General features: G+C 28.7%; 2 protein-coding genes across 2 annotated transcripts; one reads left to right on the forward strand and one right to left on the reverse strand.

Annotated features, from left to right (window-relative positions):
* The first annotated feature begins 6338 nt into the window (after positions 1-6338).
* On the forward strand, positions 6339-7999 carry LOC123292626 (density-regulated protein homolog). The gene is made up of 5 exons (XM_044873339.1): positions 6339-6476; positions 6558-6683; positions 6761-7016; positions 7286-7425; positions 7801-7999. The coding sequence occupies exons 2-5, from the start codon at positions 6591-6593 to the stop codon at positions 7843-7845; spliced, it is 534 nt and encodes a 177-aa protein (XP_044729274.1). The 5' UTR covers positions 6339-6476; positions 6558-6590; the 3' UTR covers positions 7846-7999.
* Positions 8000-10434: 2435 nt separating this feature from the next.
* LOC123293383 lies at positions 10435-18973 on the reverse strand. The gene is made up of 6 exons (XM_044874187.1): positions 18879-18973; positions 15154-15290; positions 12745-12853; positions 12272-12358; positions 10959-11060; positions 10435-10741 (listed from the first exon to the last, which is right to left on the reverse strand). The coding sequence occupies exons 1-6, from the start codon at positions 18942-18944 to the stop codon at positions 10439-10441; spliced, it is 804 nt and encodes a 267-aa protein (XP_044730122.1). The 5' UTR covers positions 18945-18973; the 3' UTR covers positions 10435-10438.
* Positions 18974-19252: the final 279 nt, after the last annotated feature.

Consider the following 19252-nt stretch of genomic DNA (forward strand, 5'->3'; position numbering starts at 1 on the left):
GATTGAATGAGTTTACGAAATTAAAATGAACACGCTATTAAAATTTCATCTAGCTATCTGATTTCGCGTATCAGTCATCGTATTAACGGAGGAAGAAATGACTTATTGAGAATAATTAAATCCTTTCAAGATACCAAACAAAATTAACTTTAAACTGAACTTACAATACCCTTATTCTATGTTAAAAGAAATTTCGTATTTAAATTTTTCTAAATAAAACAACAAACCTTTTATAATATTGTAAACTTGTTAGCAAAATATGAAAATCTTGAATTCCATGTGTTTTGTGGCTCCATATCCACCTCTAGCGCGATGAACTGGTAATTTGTTTTTCCCAATTGAAATTTGAATGATCGACACTCAATTGAATTTTAAATAAAATTATTGTAATATTTAGCCAAAGCTTTAATTGATTAGCAATAATAAATTATATCTTAAAAAAATATTTTACTGGAATTGAAACTAATAGTATTATGGATGTTATTTTATTATTTTAAATATGAAATGCAAAGAGTGATTTAATAAGAATAAGCTTTTTGCCAAAGTTCATCAATCATAATTAATTTAAGATTTAAGCGGTAAAATGTGGAATCATATGAGCGTCGTTTCATCTCTGTACTATTTCTATAAACTCATATTCAGATTTCTGTAAGTCAAATTTATACGATACAACACCGAATTTCTTTTTTTGCATAATAAGGAATGTCTTTAAACTATTGACACACACGTCACTATTTAAGTAATTCTACAAAATAGAACTTGCAAATTGTTTAATTTTTAATCGTTTATCTCATTTTGAAAACCTAAACTGGTTACCTAGATCAAGTAAAAATTTACGTCTACTTTTAATATAGTTATTTGAAGAAACACCTTGTCAATGAATTCAGTGCCCATGCTAATAGTATGCTTCCATATTCAACCGCTCACATCAATTTTTTATCAAATGTTTGAAATGTGTTATATTACAATAAAAATATTTAATACTAGCTGAGACCCGTTCGCTTTGATAGACACTTCCAAGTCTGTAGGTCTTATTGGACAAACTATTTCTCTTCTCTACTCCCCCTGGTCATATTGTCAATGACTACTGCTTAAAATAATCACTATAATAAAGAAACTTAAAAAAAAAAACCGTAACTCGATATTTATGTACTAAAATAGTTATAAAATTTAAGTTTGATATAATTAAAAGTTTTTAAAACACTTTTATGGTTAAATTTACAGATAATCGCTGATATTTATATTAAAATGACTCGCATCATATGCCTATGATTTTTAATAATTCAATATAATTGTGATATGTAATGTATTTAAGCTAAATTAGATTAAAAAAATAAATAAAAAAGAAAAAGTATTCATCCTTTTTGATTATATAAATAAATAAAAAATATATATATTTAAAAAAAAAAAAAAAACGCATAAGAACACAATAATTTACCTAAGTGGCGAAAACTTTATAATATATGTTAGGCATTGTTATTAATCCTTACTGTTATTTATCTATTATATATTTACTCATTTCCTAGAGAAGTACTGTAAACGTTTTTTAGAAGAGTTTGTATACCAACGAATAAATATTATATCAAGAAAATATTGCTATATTTATTTTAAAATTTGTAATATATTATCAAATTAAATAAAAACAAATACAACAGTTATCCGTTTTATCTGTAATTCATTTAAAAATAAGTGATCACAATTGACTGAGTTAATTGCTGTATAGATAGTGTTGGATGTCAGTGCTTACATTATTTTTTTTAAATTAGAAAAGTTTTAAAAACTTTCACAATTATGGTGGCATTTTTCGAAAACTTTCGAGAGTAATTTTCAACTCCCAATCTTTTACAGTTTAGAATTTTCCAGTAGATTTATAGCCCATTTTTATTTCAGTATTGAACTTTACAACGAGAGAAGTTAGTTATTTTCATTTCAGTACTTTATTCCTAAGCAACAACAAACTGAAAGCGTAGTCGTAGATTGCAGAGGCATAGCAAGGATGCATTTCTCTCAAATTACGATATTGCAGAAATTTGAAAGGGGATGAACAACTTGAACACAACTTTGTATTTTCCATGTTTTAGAAGTCTAGTCTATATTTAATATAGGTCTGTGGATTTGATTAATTATAAGTCTATAGTGCGAACGAGAAAATAATAAAATAAAAATGTCAATTTATTCAACTGAAAGTATTAAAGTTGAAATACAAGGAGAATTACAAATAGAACCGAAAATAAAAGAAGAAATTTCAGAAGAAAATACATCAGAGAAACATCAAATAGTTGAAGTAAACATTAAAACTGAAATAGAACAAATAAACGTTAAAGAAGAAAACATTGATGAAAGATCAGATTCAGAAGAATCTTATAAACAAAATAATGATAACAAAATTTATTTTTGTAATAAAACATTCAAAGGTCGAAATGCTATATTTGAACATAAACAAATTCATGTAGGAGAAAAACCTTTCGCGTGTGATCTTTGTGATAAAAAGTTTACCCATAAAAGTAATTTAATTCGACACCACCGATTTCATACTGGAGAAAGACCTTATGTATGTCAAGTCTGTTTTAAAACATTTGCCGACCAAAGTGTTTTAATTAAACATAAACTAATTCATTCAGAAGAAAAACCTTTTACATGTGATGATTGTGATAAATCATTCACACAAAAAGAAAATTTTATTAAACATAAACGAACTCATACGGGCGAAAGACCTTATTCATGTGATGTTTGTCCTAAAAAATTTATCATAAAATATCGTTTAGATATTCATAAGCGGATTCATACTGGCGAAAAACCTTTTCCGTGTGATATTTGTGATAAAAAATTTTCTCTTCGGTGCGAATTAGATGTACATAAGCGAATTCATACAGGTGAAAAACCTTTTTCTTGTGATATTTGTGATAAAAAATTTACTCAGAGAAATAATTTAGTTGTACATAAACGAACTCATACAGGAGAAACGCCCTTTTCTTGTGATCTTTGTGATAAAGAATTTACCATTAAAAACAATTTGCTGATACATAAACGAACTCATACAGGAGAAAAACCTTTTTCATGTGATGTTTGTGATAGAAAATTTACCCAAAAAAACAGTTTAATTAGACATAGGCGGCTTCACCTAGAATAAAATTAATTTTTATGTATGTGGTTTATATCTTTATATCCACTGAATAAAATATGACGGCTTCACTTCAGGACAAGGTTTTTTTTTTTTAACGTCTTACAACCCGGTAATATGAAGTAAACATTTCAAAAATTTGTAAACCAAGTATGTACTTATTTTTAAATATTTTTGTATGCAATTACGCAATATTAAGCTAGTCGTGATTTTTGAGATGGTTTTCGTTGCCCTCATTTGTTTTGAAAATGGAAAAAAGTAAACATCTTAAGATAATTTTTGACTTCAGTATTTATATTTGTAATTTATATTTAAATAAAATTTTAATTTCTTATTGATTTTATTAATTTTCGTTTTCAACAATGCTATGATACATAGAAGAACCTCAAATAACCAGAGATTAAGTAAATAAGATTAAGTTTTTTTCTAAATCAGTTTTGTCTTCAATATTTATCAGCAGTTTATCTAGTAAAATGTCATTTTTTTAGATAATTGTTATGAGATCCAAAAGCGACAAATAAGTAAGAGAGCGTGGTGTATTTTATGTTATGTTAATTCCCATCCCCTGACAGAACAGTGGTTTATGACATAAGTAGGAAAACGGGACTAAAATAATTTTTTTTTTTGTGAAAAGACATGTTCTCCTATCACAAAATCTTATAAAATTTTATTTAACAAGAATAACATGTACGTACAACAAAAAAGCAAGCAAAATAAGTATTTTTTTAATATTTTGTAATAGGCGAATATGTTATAAAAAAAAGTGGGATAAAATAAATAACATGTTCCCCTGTTTCAAAATTTCAAATTTTAGTCTTAACAGCGATTTTTTAAAAATACAAATTTTAATATTTTGTAATAGGAGAATGTGAGTGAGATAAACTATAGACATGTTCTCCTATTAAAAAGTTTCATTTCTTTTGCATAACCAAGCAATTCTTGTAGATATTTTTAATATTTTGTAACAGGAGAACATGATTTTAAAGAGTGAAATATATTTATGATTATTTAAATTCCCACCCCCTGACAGAATAATGATTTATGACACATGTATAACTGACGTTATTTATGGTAAAAGGGCGGGTTATATAGATAATTTAAACTATAAAAAGAGTGGAAATTTTTTAACATCAGAAAAAATTCATTTAATTTAAAAGTAAAAATATCAACCACACCAGGATACGAACAGGCGTACCTTGGTACCTCAGGCAAGTGCTATACCCACACAGCACCCTGTTTATTTATAACGGTATAATTAACTTAATACTTACCTTTACTAAAAAATTAATTCGTAATTTTGTTCTGAAAGAAAAAATAGGGAAGAAAATTTAAAAAATAAAACAAAATTTAAAATATATAGAACGAATTTTATTTATGTATTACAAAAAAAAAAAAAGTTTTTTACAAATTGTACATTTTCATAAAACAAATTAACAGAGATTCTTCTTTTCTTATTAAGGAGGTTCGATCGAATCTTATGTAAAAAAAATAATTTTCAACTTGGAACTTCGAAATTCAGTGTATGTACATAAAAATAAATACGTAATTCATATAATCCTAAAATTTGAAAACAATTCACAGTTTAGTTACTTAGATATAAATTTTCTTTCTGCCATAAGAACCTGTGTATAAGGAGAAAAAAACTCCATTTTTGAAAATTTATATCTAGGTAACTAAACGGTGAATCGTGTTCAAATTTAGGGATTATATGAATTATATATTTATTTATATGTATCTACACTGAATTTCTCAAAGTTGAAAATTATTTTTTACATAAGATTCGGTCGAACGGGTCGAACCTCCTTAAAGTTTTTATACAAAATAAGTAAAATTCTATCACTTTTATATAATAATAATAATAAAGGGTGTCCCAAAATTAACGTCTGATTCGAACTTCTTGCGTTAATTTTGGAACACTCCTTTACAAAACACAATATATATGTACTTTCTTATAAATACAGTAGAATCTCGATAAGTTAAAGTCCAAGGGAAACACAAAATATTTTAAGTTATAGAGGTTTTAAGTTATCAAGTGTCTATGTTAGGTAAAGGTTAATATAGAGGTATGTACATGTTTCTATGTACCCTAGTTAATATAGAGGTATGTACATGTTTCTATGTAGTTACTGAGGGCCTATACAGAGATTATTTATTTAAGTTATAAAGGTTGCGTCTTTTAAGTTATAGAGGTTTTGGGCTCTGATGGGAAGGGAACATAGTATTTTTTGAAGTAACAGAGGTTTTTATGTTACCGAGGTTTAAGTTATCGAGATTCTACTGTACTACTAACTAAACCATAGAGATATGAAGATAGCGAACGCTAGCCAGCAAGTGGATGCGATATGCGAAGCGAGGGGGAAGACTGCCAGTAGTTCTCCTGTGTCCTTGTCTAATACAAAAACTTATACTTACTAATATATATAATAAGTATATATGTATGTACATATGATTATGACAAGGACACAAGGGAACTCACTGACAGTCTTCTCTCTCGTTTATCATATCGCATCCACTTACAGGCTAGCGGATCCCTCCCGTTCTCTATGTCTAATTAATATTCTATGAAATAAAAAGGTAAGGCACAAGAGGTTAATTATTAATTATTATGATGTTACAAGTTATTTTTGGTTTTCTTTCTTTGATATTATATTTTTAAAACAAAAATTCCATTCTGTATGATTTGCATATTTATATATATTTTATATATTACATATATGTATTTATATATTTATATATGGGTATGACAATATTTATCATTTATTTTATGAATAATAAGTAATGCTCAAATGTTTTTGATCTGTTATAAAAAATCTGTTATTTTAGACGTGTAGAGACTCTTTGTGGAATTTGTAATTATCTCAGAAGAATATTAATTTTAAAAATCAAAACACAGACATAAATTTTCAAATATAAATTTACGTAACGATATCAATAAGCTCGCGCTTATTATTTAAACATTGGCGATGATATATAGACTAAGTAAATATATAAAGAAGCGCTAGTAAGCGCTCTCAAGCGCTTTTTTCTGCCAAACGCACCCAATGGATTAAAATTTTAAAAAGATTTATAATTAATTAACACGAAACAAATTTTGTGGGGGGGGCCAAATTACGTTGGCTCAAAGATATTGTAATAGTATTGGCTAGTTGGTAGATCTACCTTAAAGTTGGTAGAGTTGGCAACGCTGTATATAGGATAATAATTCAATTTTCGAGGTTGCTGACACTGATTCCATCTGACAGTTTACGGTTTTTAAAATTTTGGAAATTGTCATATCATATTTTCTCAATTATATATCATCTAATAAAAATTTTTGTTCATAAAATAAGACTTAAGGTTATTTAAATTCATTCATGTAGGTATTGTTTAAGTCATACCTTTTTTGAACATAATTCAAAAACCTAACCTAAAATTAATTATTTTTTATATTTTTTAGAATAAAGAATAAAGTTTGAGTCTTGGTAATAGAATGACTTCTGTGGAATGGTCATTAGGACCTCAAGATGGAGTGTCTTATCCAATTAAAGTTCTATATTGTGGAAACTGTACTTTACCAATAGAAGTGAGTATGGAGACATTGACCATGCCGGGAAAATGATAAAATTTCTCATGGATAATAAAATAATTGATTGATTTCAGTATTGTGAATATTACCCTGAATATGAAAAATGTAAACAATGGTTAGAAAGAAATTTACCTTCTGAATTCGAAAAAGTCCGAGTTGATGAAGAAGCGGGTGATACTGGCGAAGAAGAAAAGAAACGACAAAAACGAGGTGGTAAAGGTATTTTAAAAACCAAGAAGAAAGAAGAGGGTCCAAAACAAGTCTGTGTTTCGCGTGCTCCACGTGGAAAGAAGAAGTCTGTGACTGTTGTCACCGGATTAAGTTCGTTTGGTACGTATCTTTTAGCTTCCGACAAAAAAAAATTTAGAATCATCTGTCGCTCTTTTCAGTTGTGTAAACTTTAATAATGTGTAATCGTTGTAAATATTAAAAACTACTTGGTGTTATACATTTACGTTTTTGGGTGTTTTTGTTAAAATTGTTTGATATCAATATAGCTTCTTTTTTTTTTATTGAAAAATACAAATATATTCTTGAAAATCTGTACTCACGCTAAAATTTTCATAAGGATTCAAAAATATTTTCTCTTTATGTTTTAGATATCGATTTGAAAGTAGCAGCTAAATTTTTTGGTACAAAATTTGCTTGTGGATCATCAGTTACTGGTGACGATGAAATTGTGATTCAAGGAGATGTAAAGGATGATCTTTTTGATATTATTCCCGAAAAATGGCCTGAGGTAGGTATTCTTTTCCAAAATGTTTATTATTCATCTTGTAAATTTTGATAATATTTTTTTGGCTATTTGAATATATTATATTAAATCAGGTTAAATTTGCTCAAAAATTGGTAGCGGGTTCGATACCTGCCGTCGCAACAAAATTAATTGAATCAATAGTTGTGATGGGCTGGTGTAGTGTATGGTATATGCATAAAGGAGGTGCACTCAGCCTCTGAAATTGAGGAGCTGATAAATGAAATTATCAGCGGAAAAGTGATAAAACACACATATGGTATCATAATGAGATCTATAGCCTGAGTGTGTCCTTCGTGGACAGCCAATATAACCTAACCTAATCTATAATATTAAAATAGTTGTTTTTTTTTGTTACAGATCGATGAAGATTTTATTGAAGATTTAGGAGATCAAAAAAGATAATAACCCTCATTAGGGTTTAATTTATTCTTTTTAACATAAACGAACTATTATTGTGCATTAATTAGACCGATGATGTTTTCAATAAATACAATTTCTGCCTAGAATACCTTAATGTGTTTAGGAATTGTGATTATATACAGAGTGTTTTTTTAAAATGCGGTATAAGAATTTGTATGTAATATAATTTAATGTTTTACAAGCATAATTTGTCTTTGAATTAATCTATCCTGTTTCTAATCCTTTAACCTTTTCCCACACGCTATTAATAAATAAATGGAAATAAATTATTTAAAATATTTCGAGCATATCTACTAAACACATGAAATCGCTACTTTAAATATATTAAAGATTATTCCATCAATCTGCAAAATACATAAATTAAATTTTTCGATATGATTGATTGAGATTGGAATGGAAATCAGGGAATTAAAATCGTATAAAAAATCATAGGAAATTCTCCGACAGTCAAATTAACAACAATTTTTTTTATGATTTTAGATATTAGATTTTATCGATACGTAATATCGATAAGATATTCAGAAAAACAAAATTTGTTCTCTTTTTTTGGAATATATACCTAGGTTTAAGACGACTTAAAATAATTCGTAATCAGGATTTTCAGGTGCTCATATAGGATTTATATCGGAGCGATATTATAAAAAATACTCCTTCAACCGACAAATGATTTTTAAATATATTTTTGTATTTTTTGAGTTAAAAAAAATTGTAATTTTTTGAAAGGAGCACATCATAGATATAATACCTAAAAAAATTAGATTAAATTCATAACATTCGGTAATTTGGGTCCCAAAAATCCAACAATATAGTTAAATCGATAACACAGATCTGCAAAAAAAAATTTTTTGTCAGCTGCATGAGATATTTTTACTAAATTATATGTTTTACAATGCGCAGATTTCAGAAGTGATGGCCATTTTTTTCTATCACGTAAGGTTTTTTTGCAAATTCAAACCCAAAAAATTGGTAAAAGCATTCGTTTATTTAAAATTATACAGTAGCCTGCAAGCATTGTGACATCCCATCTTCCTTGGTACCGTCTCTCGATATCGCGGACATCCTCGTGAAACCGCTAGCCATGTTCTTCACTGTAAGCTCCCAGGTTTTCAGGAAAATATTCTATGTGAAAGTGTAAAAAATGGACCTCCAGGCTTATCTTGCAGCTTCTTTTTCCTTCTCAATCATACTTTCCACAAAGAGGATCTCAGTTAAAAGCCTTCTTATGTCGGGGCCAGTGAAAACTTCCTCTTTCAACTTTGCTTCTGACAGCTTCGGAAATTTTGTACATAGATATTTAAAACAGCCTCCATACTTTTGCAGTGATTTTACAAATTGTTTCATCAACCCCAATTTGATATGGAGAGGTGGCAACAAAACTTTTTCTGGCGGCACCAAAGTAGTATTGATAAAATTTTTCTCCCCAGGTTTTAAAGTTTCTCGGGGTAGCCAATCACTTTTAGTCCATTTTTCTGGCTCTACTATCCCATAAGCATAAGAAGCATGGGTATTTAGTATAGCCTGCCTGCTAACCCAAAAGTATCGTGAGTATTTTGAAGTCCCCACAAACCATCCATTGATGATCCTGATATTTGATTCTTTCCAGGGTAATGGCCAAATTGTTATAGTTAGTTTTCTTTCATATGCACAGAATAACCCATTGGAAGCGAAGCTAATTTATTTTTATTGTGCAATAATACTACTTTAAAACTAGTTTTATATAATATTACTATAAAATACTATATAATATTACTTTAAGACTAGTTTATGTTGTTACTAGTATCTATGAAAACCTAATGTGATAGAATGTTTTGAATAGTTTTGATGTTTTTGGGAGGTCAAAATCTATAAGAAAATGTAAAAAAATCCCATGCAGTTTTTTAGTCGCAGAATAGGTTTTAAAAAATTTGTCTAATAATAAATTATACTGAATATTCGCAACTTTTAAATCCAAAAGCCTAGTTTATGGCTAATTTCGTTCAATTGCGTGCGTTAAATATAATACAGTAGAATCTCGATAACTTAAACCTCGGTAACATAAAAACCTCTGTTACTTCAAAAAATACTATGTTCCCTTCCCATCAGAGCCCAAAACCTCTATAACTTAAAAGACGCAACCTCTATAACTTAAATAAATAATCTCTGTATAGGCCCTCAGTAACTACATAGAAACATGTACATACCTCTATATTAAGTAGGGTACATAGAAACATGTACATACCTCTATATTAACCTTTACCTAACATAGACACTTGATAACTTAAAACCTCTATAACTTAAAATATTTTGTGTTTCCCTTGGACTTTAACTTATCGAGATTCTACTGTATTTATTACTAATTAATAATCTCGGAAACTTAGTGCCAGAATGAGTTCTTCGTTTGACATTTTATGTATTACACACTAAAAAAATTTAAAAACCAGCCATAAATCTTCCAAATTTTGTATTACATCAACTTGCAGGTTAACGGATTATTATTTGAATAAACTTGATTTGCAAAAATAAAAAAACGTCTCTTTAACATAAAAAATTTTATTTTATAATTTTTTTATAAAAAAAAATAACGTCTTAAAATACATCAACATATAATTGTTCCCCAGCCTGATTGCGTTAGAGTTGTGTCTGCTAAACAATATCCTGATGCCGTTCCGCAACAAGAACGGGGAACAGTTATAATACGTAAATCACCATTTCTCGAAACTTGTAGTGAATTATAAACTGGTGTGGTATTAATATTTTGGGCTGCACCCGATATGGGATTGGTTGGATTACAACGTGTCATTGCTAATATGCATGATGTCGTTAATAAGTAATGATTCGTTCGTCCAGCTGCTTCGTTAAGATTATTTCCTGTGATTGAATTCATATAACACATATCTACCTGAAAAAATGCAATTGGTTAATTTCCATTGTTATTAGTTATTCTAAAAAAAGTTTGCAGTGCTAAACCTAGGCATAATTAAATATTGGACAAGAAGAAAAATCGCTTAAATAATAATCCTCACGTAAAAATCGTTAAAATCATGTAAATAAGTACGATTACCCATTTCAATAAATTGGAACTCAATTTGAATATAATCAAAGTTTTTTCTGCTCACCAATGCATTAGCTTGAACTTTCCGTAAACATTGAACAAATGTACAATATCCAGTCGGGCAACCTGTGGTGGAATTAACTTGAACATTTGTGGTAACTGCTGACTGAAACAAAAAGATATTTTAGCTTTTAACGGTATGTAGTATGGCCATTATAGTTAAGTTCATAAAAATATGCTCATATACAAGCTGGACCATTTTAATCCATTATGGCTAATAACTCCCTTTGTAGTTAACAGATCAAAAAATAACTTAGACAAAAGTTGTAGAGTTTGATGGGCAACATGTTGTTCTCACATCAGATTGGACCTATAGTTCTTCGGGTAACTATAACAGTCACTTTAGATCCTAAAAGGTAAGAGTTAGAATAACACTTTAAGTTAGAAAGTTGATCCTCATAAAAAAAACAAACATTTTTTATTTAAATTATTTTTTCGAAAATCGTAAGCTTTCAGCGGAAATGAAATTTAAAAATATGTCATTATTGCATTTAATCGAAAGAAAATACGCTAGCTCTAGAAAATTTTTTAGACAAAGTTATCAAGATCATTAAAAAAACTTTCAAGATCATTTGAAGATCAAGGTCAAATGACCTTGGAGCAAGAATTTAAGGTCAAAGTCATGGACATAGGTGAATGTCCTTGCATTTACTCTATTGTTTTTGACAAGTTTTGTCTAAAGCATTTTTCTGTATAGGTAAATGAAAAACGTTAATGTTGTTAGTTTTTTATGGGGATTAACTTTCGAAATTCTAATTTAAAGTGTTATTCTAGCTCTTATCTTTTAGGATTTAAATTTACTATATTAAAGCAACCCGGAGTACTAGGTCCAATCTGATGCCAGAACACAGTTAACCTCATTAAACGCTGCTACTTTTGTTAAGGTTTTGATTATGGTTAACTATAAAACGAATGATTAGCCATAATAGATTAAAATGATCCACCCTGTATGTACAGTGTATACGTGAACTATTTGTGACAACAGTCATATTACTACTTTCAAATGAGGTATCAGAAGGTAGGGGGTGTCATTTCAAATTTCTATATTGGGGTGGATAGGGATGAAGCGCTGAAACCTAAAATTCTCTAGGTACCATTTTTAACTGCCCCCTCGATATCTAAATCGACGTTTTTTTACTCAAAACAATAATATCAACAGCTCAAGAGTTATTGTGTGGATAATTTTGAAATGAACACACTGTATATAATATTTCCCGATATTTAAGTGCCCCCTCAATAATTTCACTTTCGCGACTACTAGAGCAACTCGTATTTTAATAATAAAGTAGATAATGTTGAGACTCAAAGGACTTTTACCTGCAACGTGGTGACGCAAGCTGCGTAATTTCCAGTATTAAAATACAACGTGGCACATGGTAGTAAACTTGAGAGCAATGTGGGTGACTAAAAAATAAAAAAAAACTTTCATTAATAACTTTATACGAATCAGCAATCTAAGTCATTGATGAATTTGAATACCATTGCAATATAAACTTTATTCTGAAATCCTAAAAAAAATGTGGAAAAACAAAATACAAAACCTGATTTTTTGAAACTGATCTACTTCAAATATTGTTATTAAAAAAATTAAAGCAAATATAATTTTACGAAAAATGTTTTGGCAGTTTTATTAAAATCAGTTTTTCGAACTCGCCCCAAATTTTAATATTTTTTTGAGATATTTAAAAAAAAAGTTTATCCACTTTCAATTCTAATTTTAAGAGTGTTCTCGATTATAAAATTTCTGTTGCAATTTTTTTATAGGAAAGATTAAAGTCCGGTTTGCTTACCAACACATTTGCTGTTGCAGCTGTAAAGCAGGATATACATGCTGCTCTAGACGTTGTGTTAGTTTGAGCCTGAGTGCAAGCATACGATAATAATGCTGTTAATGTTGCGCTGAAACCATACAATTAAATTTAAATATCATAGCAGTGAAAATGCGAAACTAGAATTCAGAACTAGGATCAGCCAAGTTGTAACACCGGTGCATATGAAAATAATGCAGGGAAGAAGATTCTTTGGACATACAAATTGGGAGGTGTTTTGGCCATTCTATCCATGATGTTTGCATTAGGTACTAAAAAATTATGACAATAATTGTTTCCTTTTTAATTGAATTATCGCCATGCACGCAAACTTTGTCCTTAAGCATTTCCTCGCGTGCAATAGCTCATTCGCTCACTAGCATAGATAACTAAATTAAGTCATAAGTATGTAAATGTATTTAATTGAAAAATAATAAATAAAATTAAATATTAAATTCATATATTTTTTAATTGTGGTTGTTTTTTTAGTCTTTTGAGATTTGTGACAATAATTGTTATCCGTTTGAATTGAATCGCCACGCAAACTTTGCCCTTGAAGCTCTTCCTTTCATGCAATGGTTTATTCACTCCTATAGCCTAGATAACTAAATTACACCATAAAAGCGTTTAATTTGTAAAATTACAGACGATGGAATATTAAATCCATATTTTTAATTGTACTGGATATTTTCTAGTCCTTTGCGACAACTGATAGGGCATATAAAATCTATTAATTGCAGATAGTATCTTGTATTTTGTTCTAAAGGGTCAAGCTTTTAATAATGATGGTACATAACTTAAAAAGCAACTAAGAAAAAAAGAAAGAAGTGTTACCATGATAGCAACACTTGTATAGCTATTGTTGAAATAAAAGTTGTAGGGAAAAGTGATCTATAATGATCCCTCAGGGTAATATGATCCCTCGTTGTTTTAAGTAAACCATTAAAGCTTCTAGTATATTTATCGATAGATGGTTTCCGCGTGATCAAATTAATCGTTCAACAAAGACTTGGAGAGATGTATAAGCTAATTTGTGTTTCGTAGCAAAAATATCAATTTTAGTGCTTATGATTTATGATAAGACAAATTTCAACGTAAAATTTCTTTTTTTGAATTAGTTTTTGCCAGCTGGCTGTTTTTACTCTTGGCTTTTGTTGACTTTTAATAATATTATAACACATTTTCATAGACGTATAATAAATTTTAAGGTCAGTTTTTATGACGAAATTCAAATATGTCGATACGGGTAAAATGATCCCCTTTATATAGGCTAAAATGATCCCTATTTGTGTAAAATTATAATAGATAAAGTGACCCCCCCCATCATGTGGCACGTCTTGAATGTGTTGATTTAGATGAATTTACTATTTAATTTTTGTTTTCATACTAATCGTTGATGTAATATAAGAGAACAGTTAATAATTTATGTGACCTGTTTGATAAAAAATGCAATGGGATCATTTTACCCACTATCCCTACAAGGTCGGTCAAAACGATCCCTTTTGAGAAATATTGAATAGTTCTAAAAATTTGAACAGATCAAAAGAAATTTACATACCAATATTGTAATATTTGAATTAAGAACTCGAAAATATTCGACGTTGTAGATATGTCGAATAGTTTGGCTATAAATTACATTTTTTTAGGGGGATAATTTTAGACCACCTTCCCTTAGCTGCCTGCAGGTGATTTTTTTATTCGTTTTTTAAATATACATTTTTTTGGAAAGATTTCTTTTACCCTCTTAGGTTTAGTATATAGGGTTGGCATGAGATTAGAATCAACAGATCCACTTTTATATCTTTTATAGTTTAGTAGATAATTTCTTGGAAAATCACCCCATCACTTATTCGATAGATAGATTGATTTGAAATTAGGCATTATACAACAATTCAAAGACAAAAATTCAGACCCTTATATCTTTTAGAAACTAAATTACACAACTTCGATTAAAAGCCGAATAAAAAAGAAAATGTTCAGAAACATGTCAAAGACAACTTCTTCCCAGTTACTGTATGCATGGTTTTCAATTTTTTTGAGAGAAATTAATTTAAATGCTCCTCTACATGTGTTATCATCGTGGTAACATTTCTTAAAAAATTGTCTTTGGATGATATAATCAAAAGTTCTCTGATGTGAAATGCAAAGTTAATCTTATCACTAAATTGGTAATATTAAGAAGCAGAAACATGAATGGACGGACATTAAAGATCAAATTATTCAAATAAGAAATAAAAAAAATACTAAATAGAAATACTTTGTTTTTGTAGATAAATTTTTGTGAACTTAAATTATATGTCATTAGGAATTAAATTTGAACTTTAACCACCTTTCGTTTTTGTGAAAAATTTTACAATAATAAAAAAATAATTACAATAATAATTTACTTACATGTTACTTCTGCAAAATTTTATTTGCTTTTGTTGCAACTGATTGATTTTATTTGCTAATATATTTTGTACAATGGCATCATTTAATGTAGCTTTTGCATAATGTTTTTCATCATTTATATATGAGGAAATATTCACCTGAAAAAGAAACAGCAAATCTGTTGGGTGGCCCAAGTTATTACAGCAGTTAATGCACTTCATCAAATTGTCGATAAATAATAGAAATTTTTCGATGTATATACTAATTTTATAGCCGGGAAACTGTCCGTGTCTGGATTCAGACTGTTGAAAATTTGGGAAAAAAGATATTTTTGCGCATCCAGCTTAGAAAAATTGAAAATTTTGAACAGTAGGAGTTAACGATCCTTCTCGATTTAAGGCTTATAGTTATGGTGATAACGAAAACCAGTGGTACAAATAATGGATAGGCCATCACCTTATTTGAAGCAAAAAAAATTTTAGCACGCTAAACATGGTCCCCGTTCTAGCAATATTCACAATAATATAATTTTTTTTCTAATATTTCAACCCCCTGTATTTAAAAAAGAACAGTTTCCAGGCTGTAAGTGTATTGAAAAATAGTTATTATTCCAGCACCCTTTGATGAAATCTTGCTTTTATAACTTGGATAAGCCTGTATAGTATAAGAGCTTAATTGATTAATTAGTGAAAGTTTTTGATCATGGATATGTGAATTGTTTGTATATTAAGCAATACAACTGCAGGAAATAAAGTTGCTAATTATGGCGTTTTAGTATGATAAAATGCTATTAATTGTCAGTTCATTCACACAGAGTATTTGGACAAAAGAGGATAAATATGCAATACATTAAATTAAATAAACTCAGGTCTATATCACTGTTTGTGAACTCTCGGCGTAAAACAGCAAACTTTTTTTATTCATTATTTTAATTATAATACCCTACTGTACCTATATACATATACATGATATATGAATATTCTGATTCTAGTCCTCAGTTTGAAACACTTAGAAATATTTATGATACGAACAGATTATTGGTATAGGTTTGGTATAAGTTTCGGTGTTCATAAAATCACCAAATTAGTCCATTTCCGGTTGTCTGTCCGTCCGTCACCACGATAACTCAACAACGAAAAAAGGGAACTGTAAATTTTTATAGCGTGCTCAGAATGTAAAAAGTAAGTTTGCGTTCGTAAATGAGCATTGTAGATTAATTGGGTCTTGGGTCCGTAGAATCCATTTAGTAAACCGTTACAGATAGAACAAAAGTTTAAATATAACAAATGTTCCTTATAAAAAAAAAAACAACTTATGTGTGAAATATTTTTTCGTAAACATTACTGTTTACCCGTGAGGGTGCAAATTAGGACAAAACTTTGATGCCCATGTTCTTCGAAACTATAAAGATAGGGAGTTGAAAATTGCAGGCAACTTCAACTAAGTGGTCTTGTGAAACATTCTCGGAAAACAAAAAAAATTCTAGAAAAAACGTTCGAAAATTTTTGAAAGCAAATAAACGGTGCTATAATTGTGTTAGTTTTTTAAACTCTTTTAATTTGTAATAAATAATGCAAGCATTTTTTTAAACACTGTCTATGCAGGATATTTCAACAATATACTCACTCAATTGTTTGTTTTTACTTTTTTTATTATAAAATCGCTGAGAAATACTAAATTTAAAAATTACCAATATTTCCTTATCTAAATTAGCAAGTGAGATATATCATTGTTACCAAACTCATTCGATAAGGAAAATATGTACCTATAAAAATGTAGAAAATGAAAATACGAACTTAATGAATGGGCTGCACTTCAAAATAAAATAGTGGCAATTTTGAGAAATTTAAAAAAAACGAAAGATTTTCGTGCCTCAAGTTTAATCCTATTTCTCCATTCCTTTCTAACTTATGTGTAAAATTTGAATGATCTTTTTATTTCCACTACATTTATTTTTTTAATCAGACGACCTTGAAGGCCTTAAAGTAAAGTTTGGGAAAGTGAAGGTAAAGTTTCGTTGAAACCTGATTATTAAGCTTTAAGGTGGAAAACACCTTTATATATGTAAAATAATTCCAAAAAAAACTTTTCCCCCCAAAATTGTTCAAATGTCTAATAAAATAACTGAATCGTATATAAGATAAGCATACTGGAATGAAAATTGGGTCAGCCGTTTCAAGATCATCATCATTTTTTAGTTGATAGGTGATTTAATTGTGGGTGCGCAGAGAAAAGTAAGCGATTAGAATTCATATGTTAGTAATTATAAAATTTGTGATTTCCCAGCAGTTTCATCAAATTAAATAATAAAACAGCGGTGATTTAAAATAAGCGTCCATCACTGTAGAGGTTTATTCTTGTGGATTTTTGTTTTTCGAAAAAAAGTTTCGGAGAATTTATGATTGATATTTTCTCATGATATTTAATTATCATGAGAAAAATTTTAACCCTCTAACAGTTTACGAACACGTTACATACGTAATGTGAAAAATTTTTTGCCATGCGATCAAAACCGTATGTGCGAAAAGAGCAGTGCTGTCATAGATACTTTGAAAATGTATCTAGATATAGATACAGATACATTTAAAAAAAATGTATCTAGATACTGAATATTCAGATACATTTAAAGATACTTTTTAAATTTGTAAAATTAAAAACTGTTTTCAGTTAAATAATTATTTTTATTCTTTACATTTTTTAAATTCATTTACACACATTCTTTCTAAATTATTTCACTTTATAAATAAAAATAATTAAAATTCATTCAAAGATTCAGAATGTAATTGCTACATTCAATGATGATTATTGAGACAGGAAACGTACCTGGGAATTTTCGTAATACATCGTAACACAGGTATTTATTTTAACCTCATGATAACTTTTGTACCATACGTGGGATAAAATATTTTACAACCGTTGAGTACAATTTACAGATGGAAAAAATTTTCAGTTGAATATTATAATAACCCGATAATTTGAAGTTTAAAAATAAAGTTAATTCAATAGTTTTTCAAAATTGCTCGTACATGGCACATAAAATATCATAGTTTGTGATTTCTCGCCATTAAAAATGATAAATGAATATCCCATATTTGGGACAAAAGTTATCAAGTGATGTAAAAGTGTTTGGTTTACATGAGGCTAACCAACTATCATGCTTTAAAAATAGCAAAATTTCATAGATTTCCTCTGATATGGAATTTCTTCGCGGGGTTAATATTTTCCCTGCAGTGCTAAGTAGTTGCTCCACTGGAGCAAGAAGGTAAGATTGTCTTGTATTTTAGAAAAATTGATTGTATTATTGGAAAAACGTGTAAACATTAAATTGAAGTCGATTTATCCTGCAAGAACCGAAGTATGTCTACTTCATTTGAATTATCTCGTTCTATGAGATATTTGGTGAAATCGTTAATGATCGTCAAATTGATATTCATTATTAATTTGAAAGTGAAACACAAATTATTTTAATTATAATTATAAAAATTGAAACTGTATGTGAAGTTCATTTATAGATACCTACAAGATACATTTAAAATATATCTAGATACTTAAAAAATAAAAATAATAGTGTGTAGATATAGATACAAGATACAAAAAATGTATCTAGATACTGTATCTAGATACTTGTATCTAGATACGTTACAGCACTGGAAAAGAAGGGATCTCACTTATCACGGTGAACATTCGCCCCTAAGCCTAATGGGGGAGTGAAGCTTGTATAAATTAATGAATAGTAATACACTCACTAAAACAAAAACTACTAAGCCTACATATGTAGCTTTTCTAATTCCACTCATTTTATAATAATCCATATAGCTCCGTCGTATATATGCGTAGGCTCATAAATGATAATATTTCACAAAATTAACAAAATTAAAAAACAAATTCCAAACAAAAATGTATTCCAAAACTAATAATAAACTTGTTATACTAATATTTTACATGTTACATGTTACATACATATATAATAATATTATTATGTATAATATTTACATTTTACTACACATATCACATATCCGTCCACATGTAAGTGTAATGAATATTAAATCTGTACATAAAAGCATTATACCAGGTAACTAAACTTTTAGTTATTTATCTCATATTATAAATTTATTATGAA

Source organism: Chrysoperla carnea, chromosome 2 (assembly GCF_905475395.1).
Source record: "Chrysoperla carnea chromosome 2, inChrCarn1.1, whole genome shotgun sequence".
In the NCBI taxonomy this organism is placed as follows: domain Eukaryota; kingdom Metazoa; phylum Arthropoda; class Insecta; order Neuroptera; family Chrysopidae; genus Chrysoperla; species Chrysoperla carnea.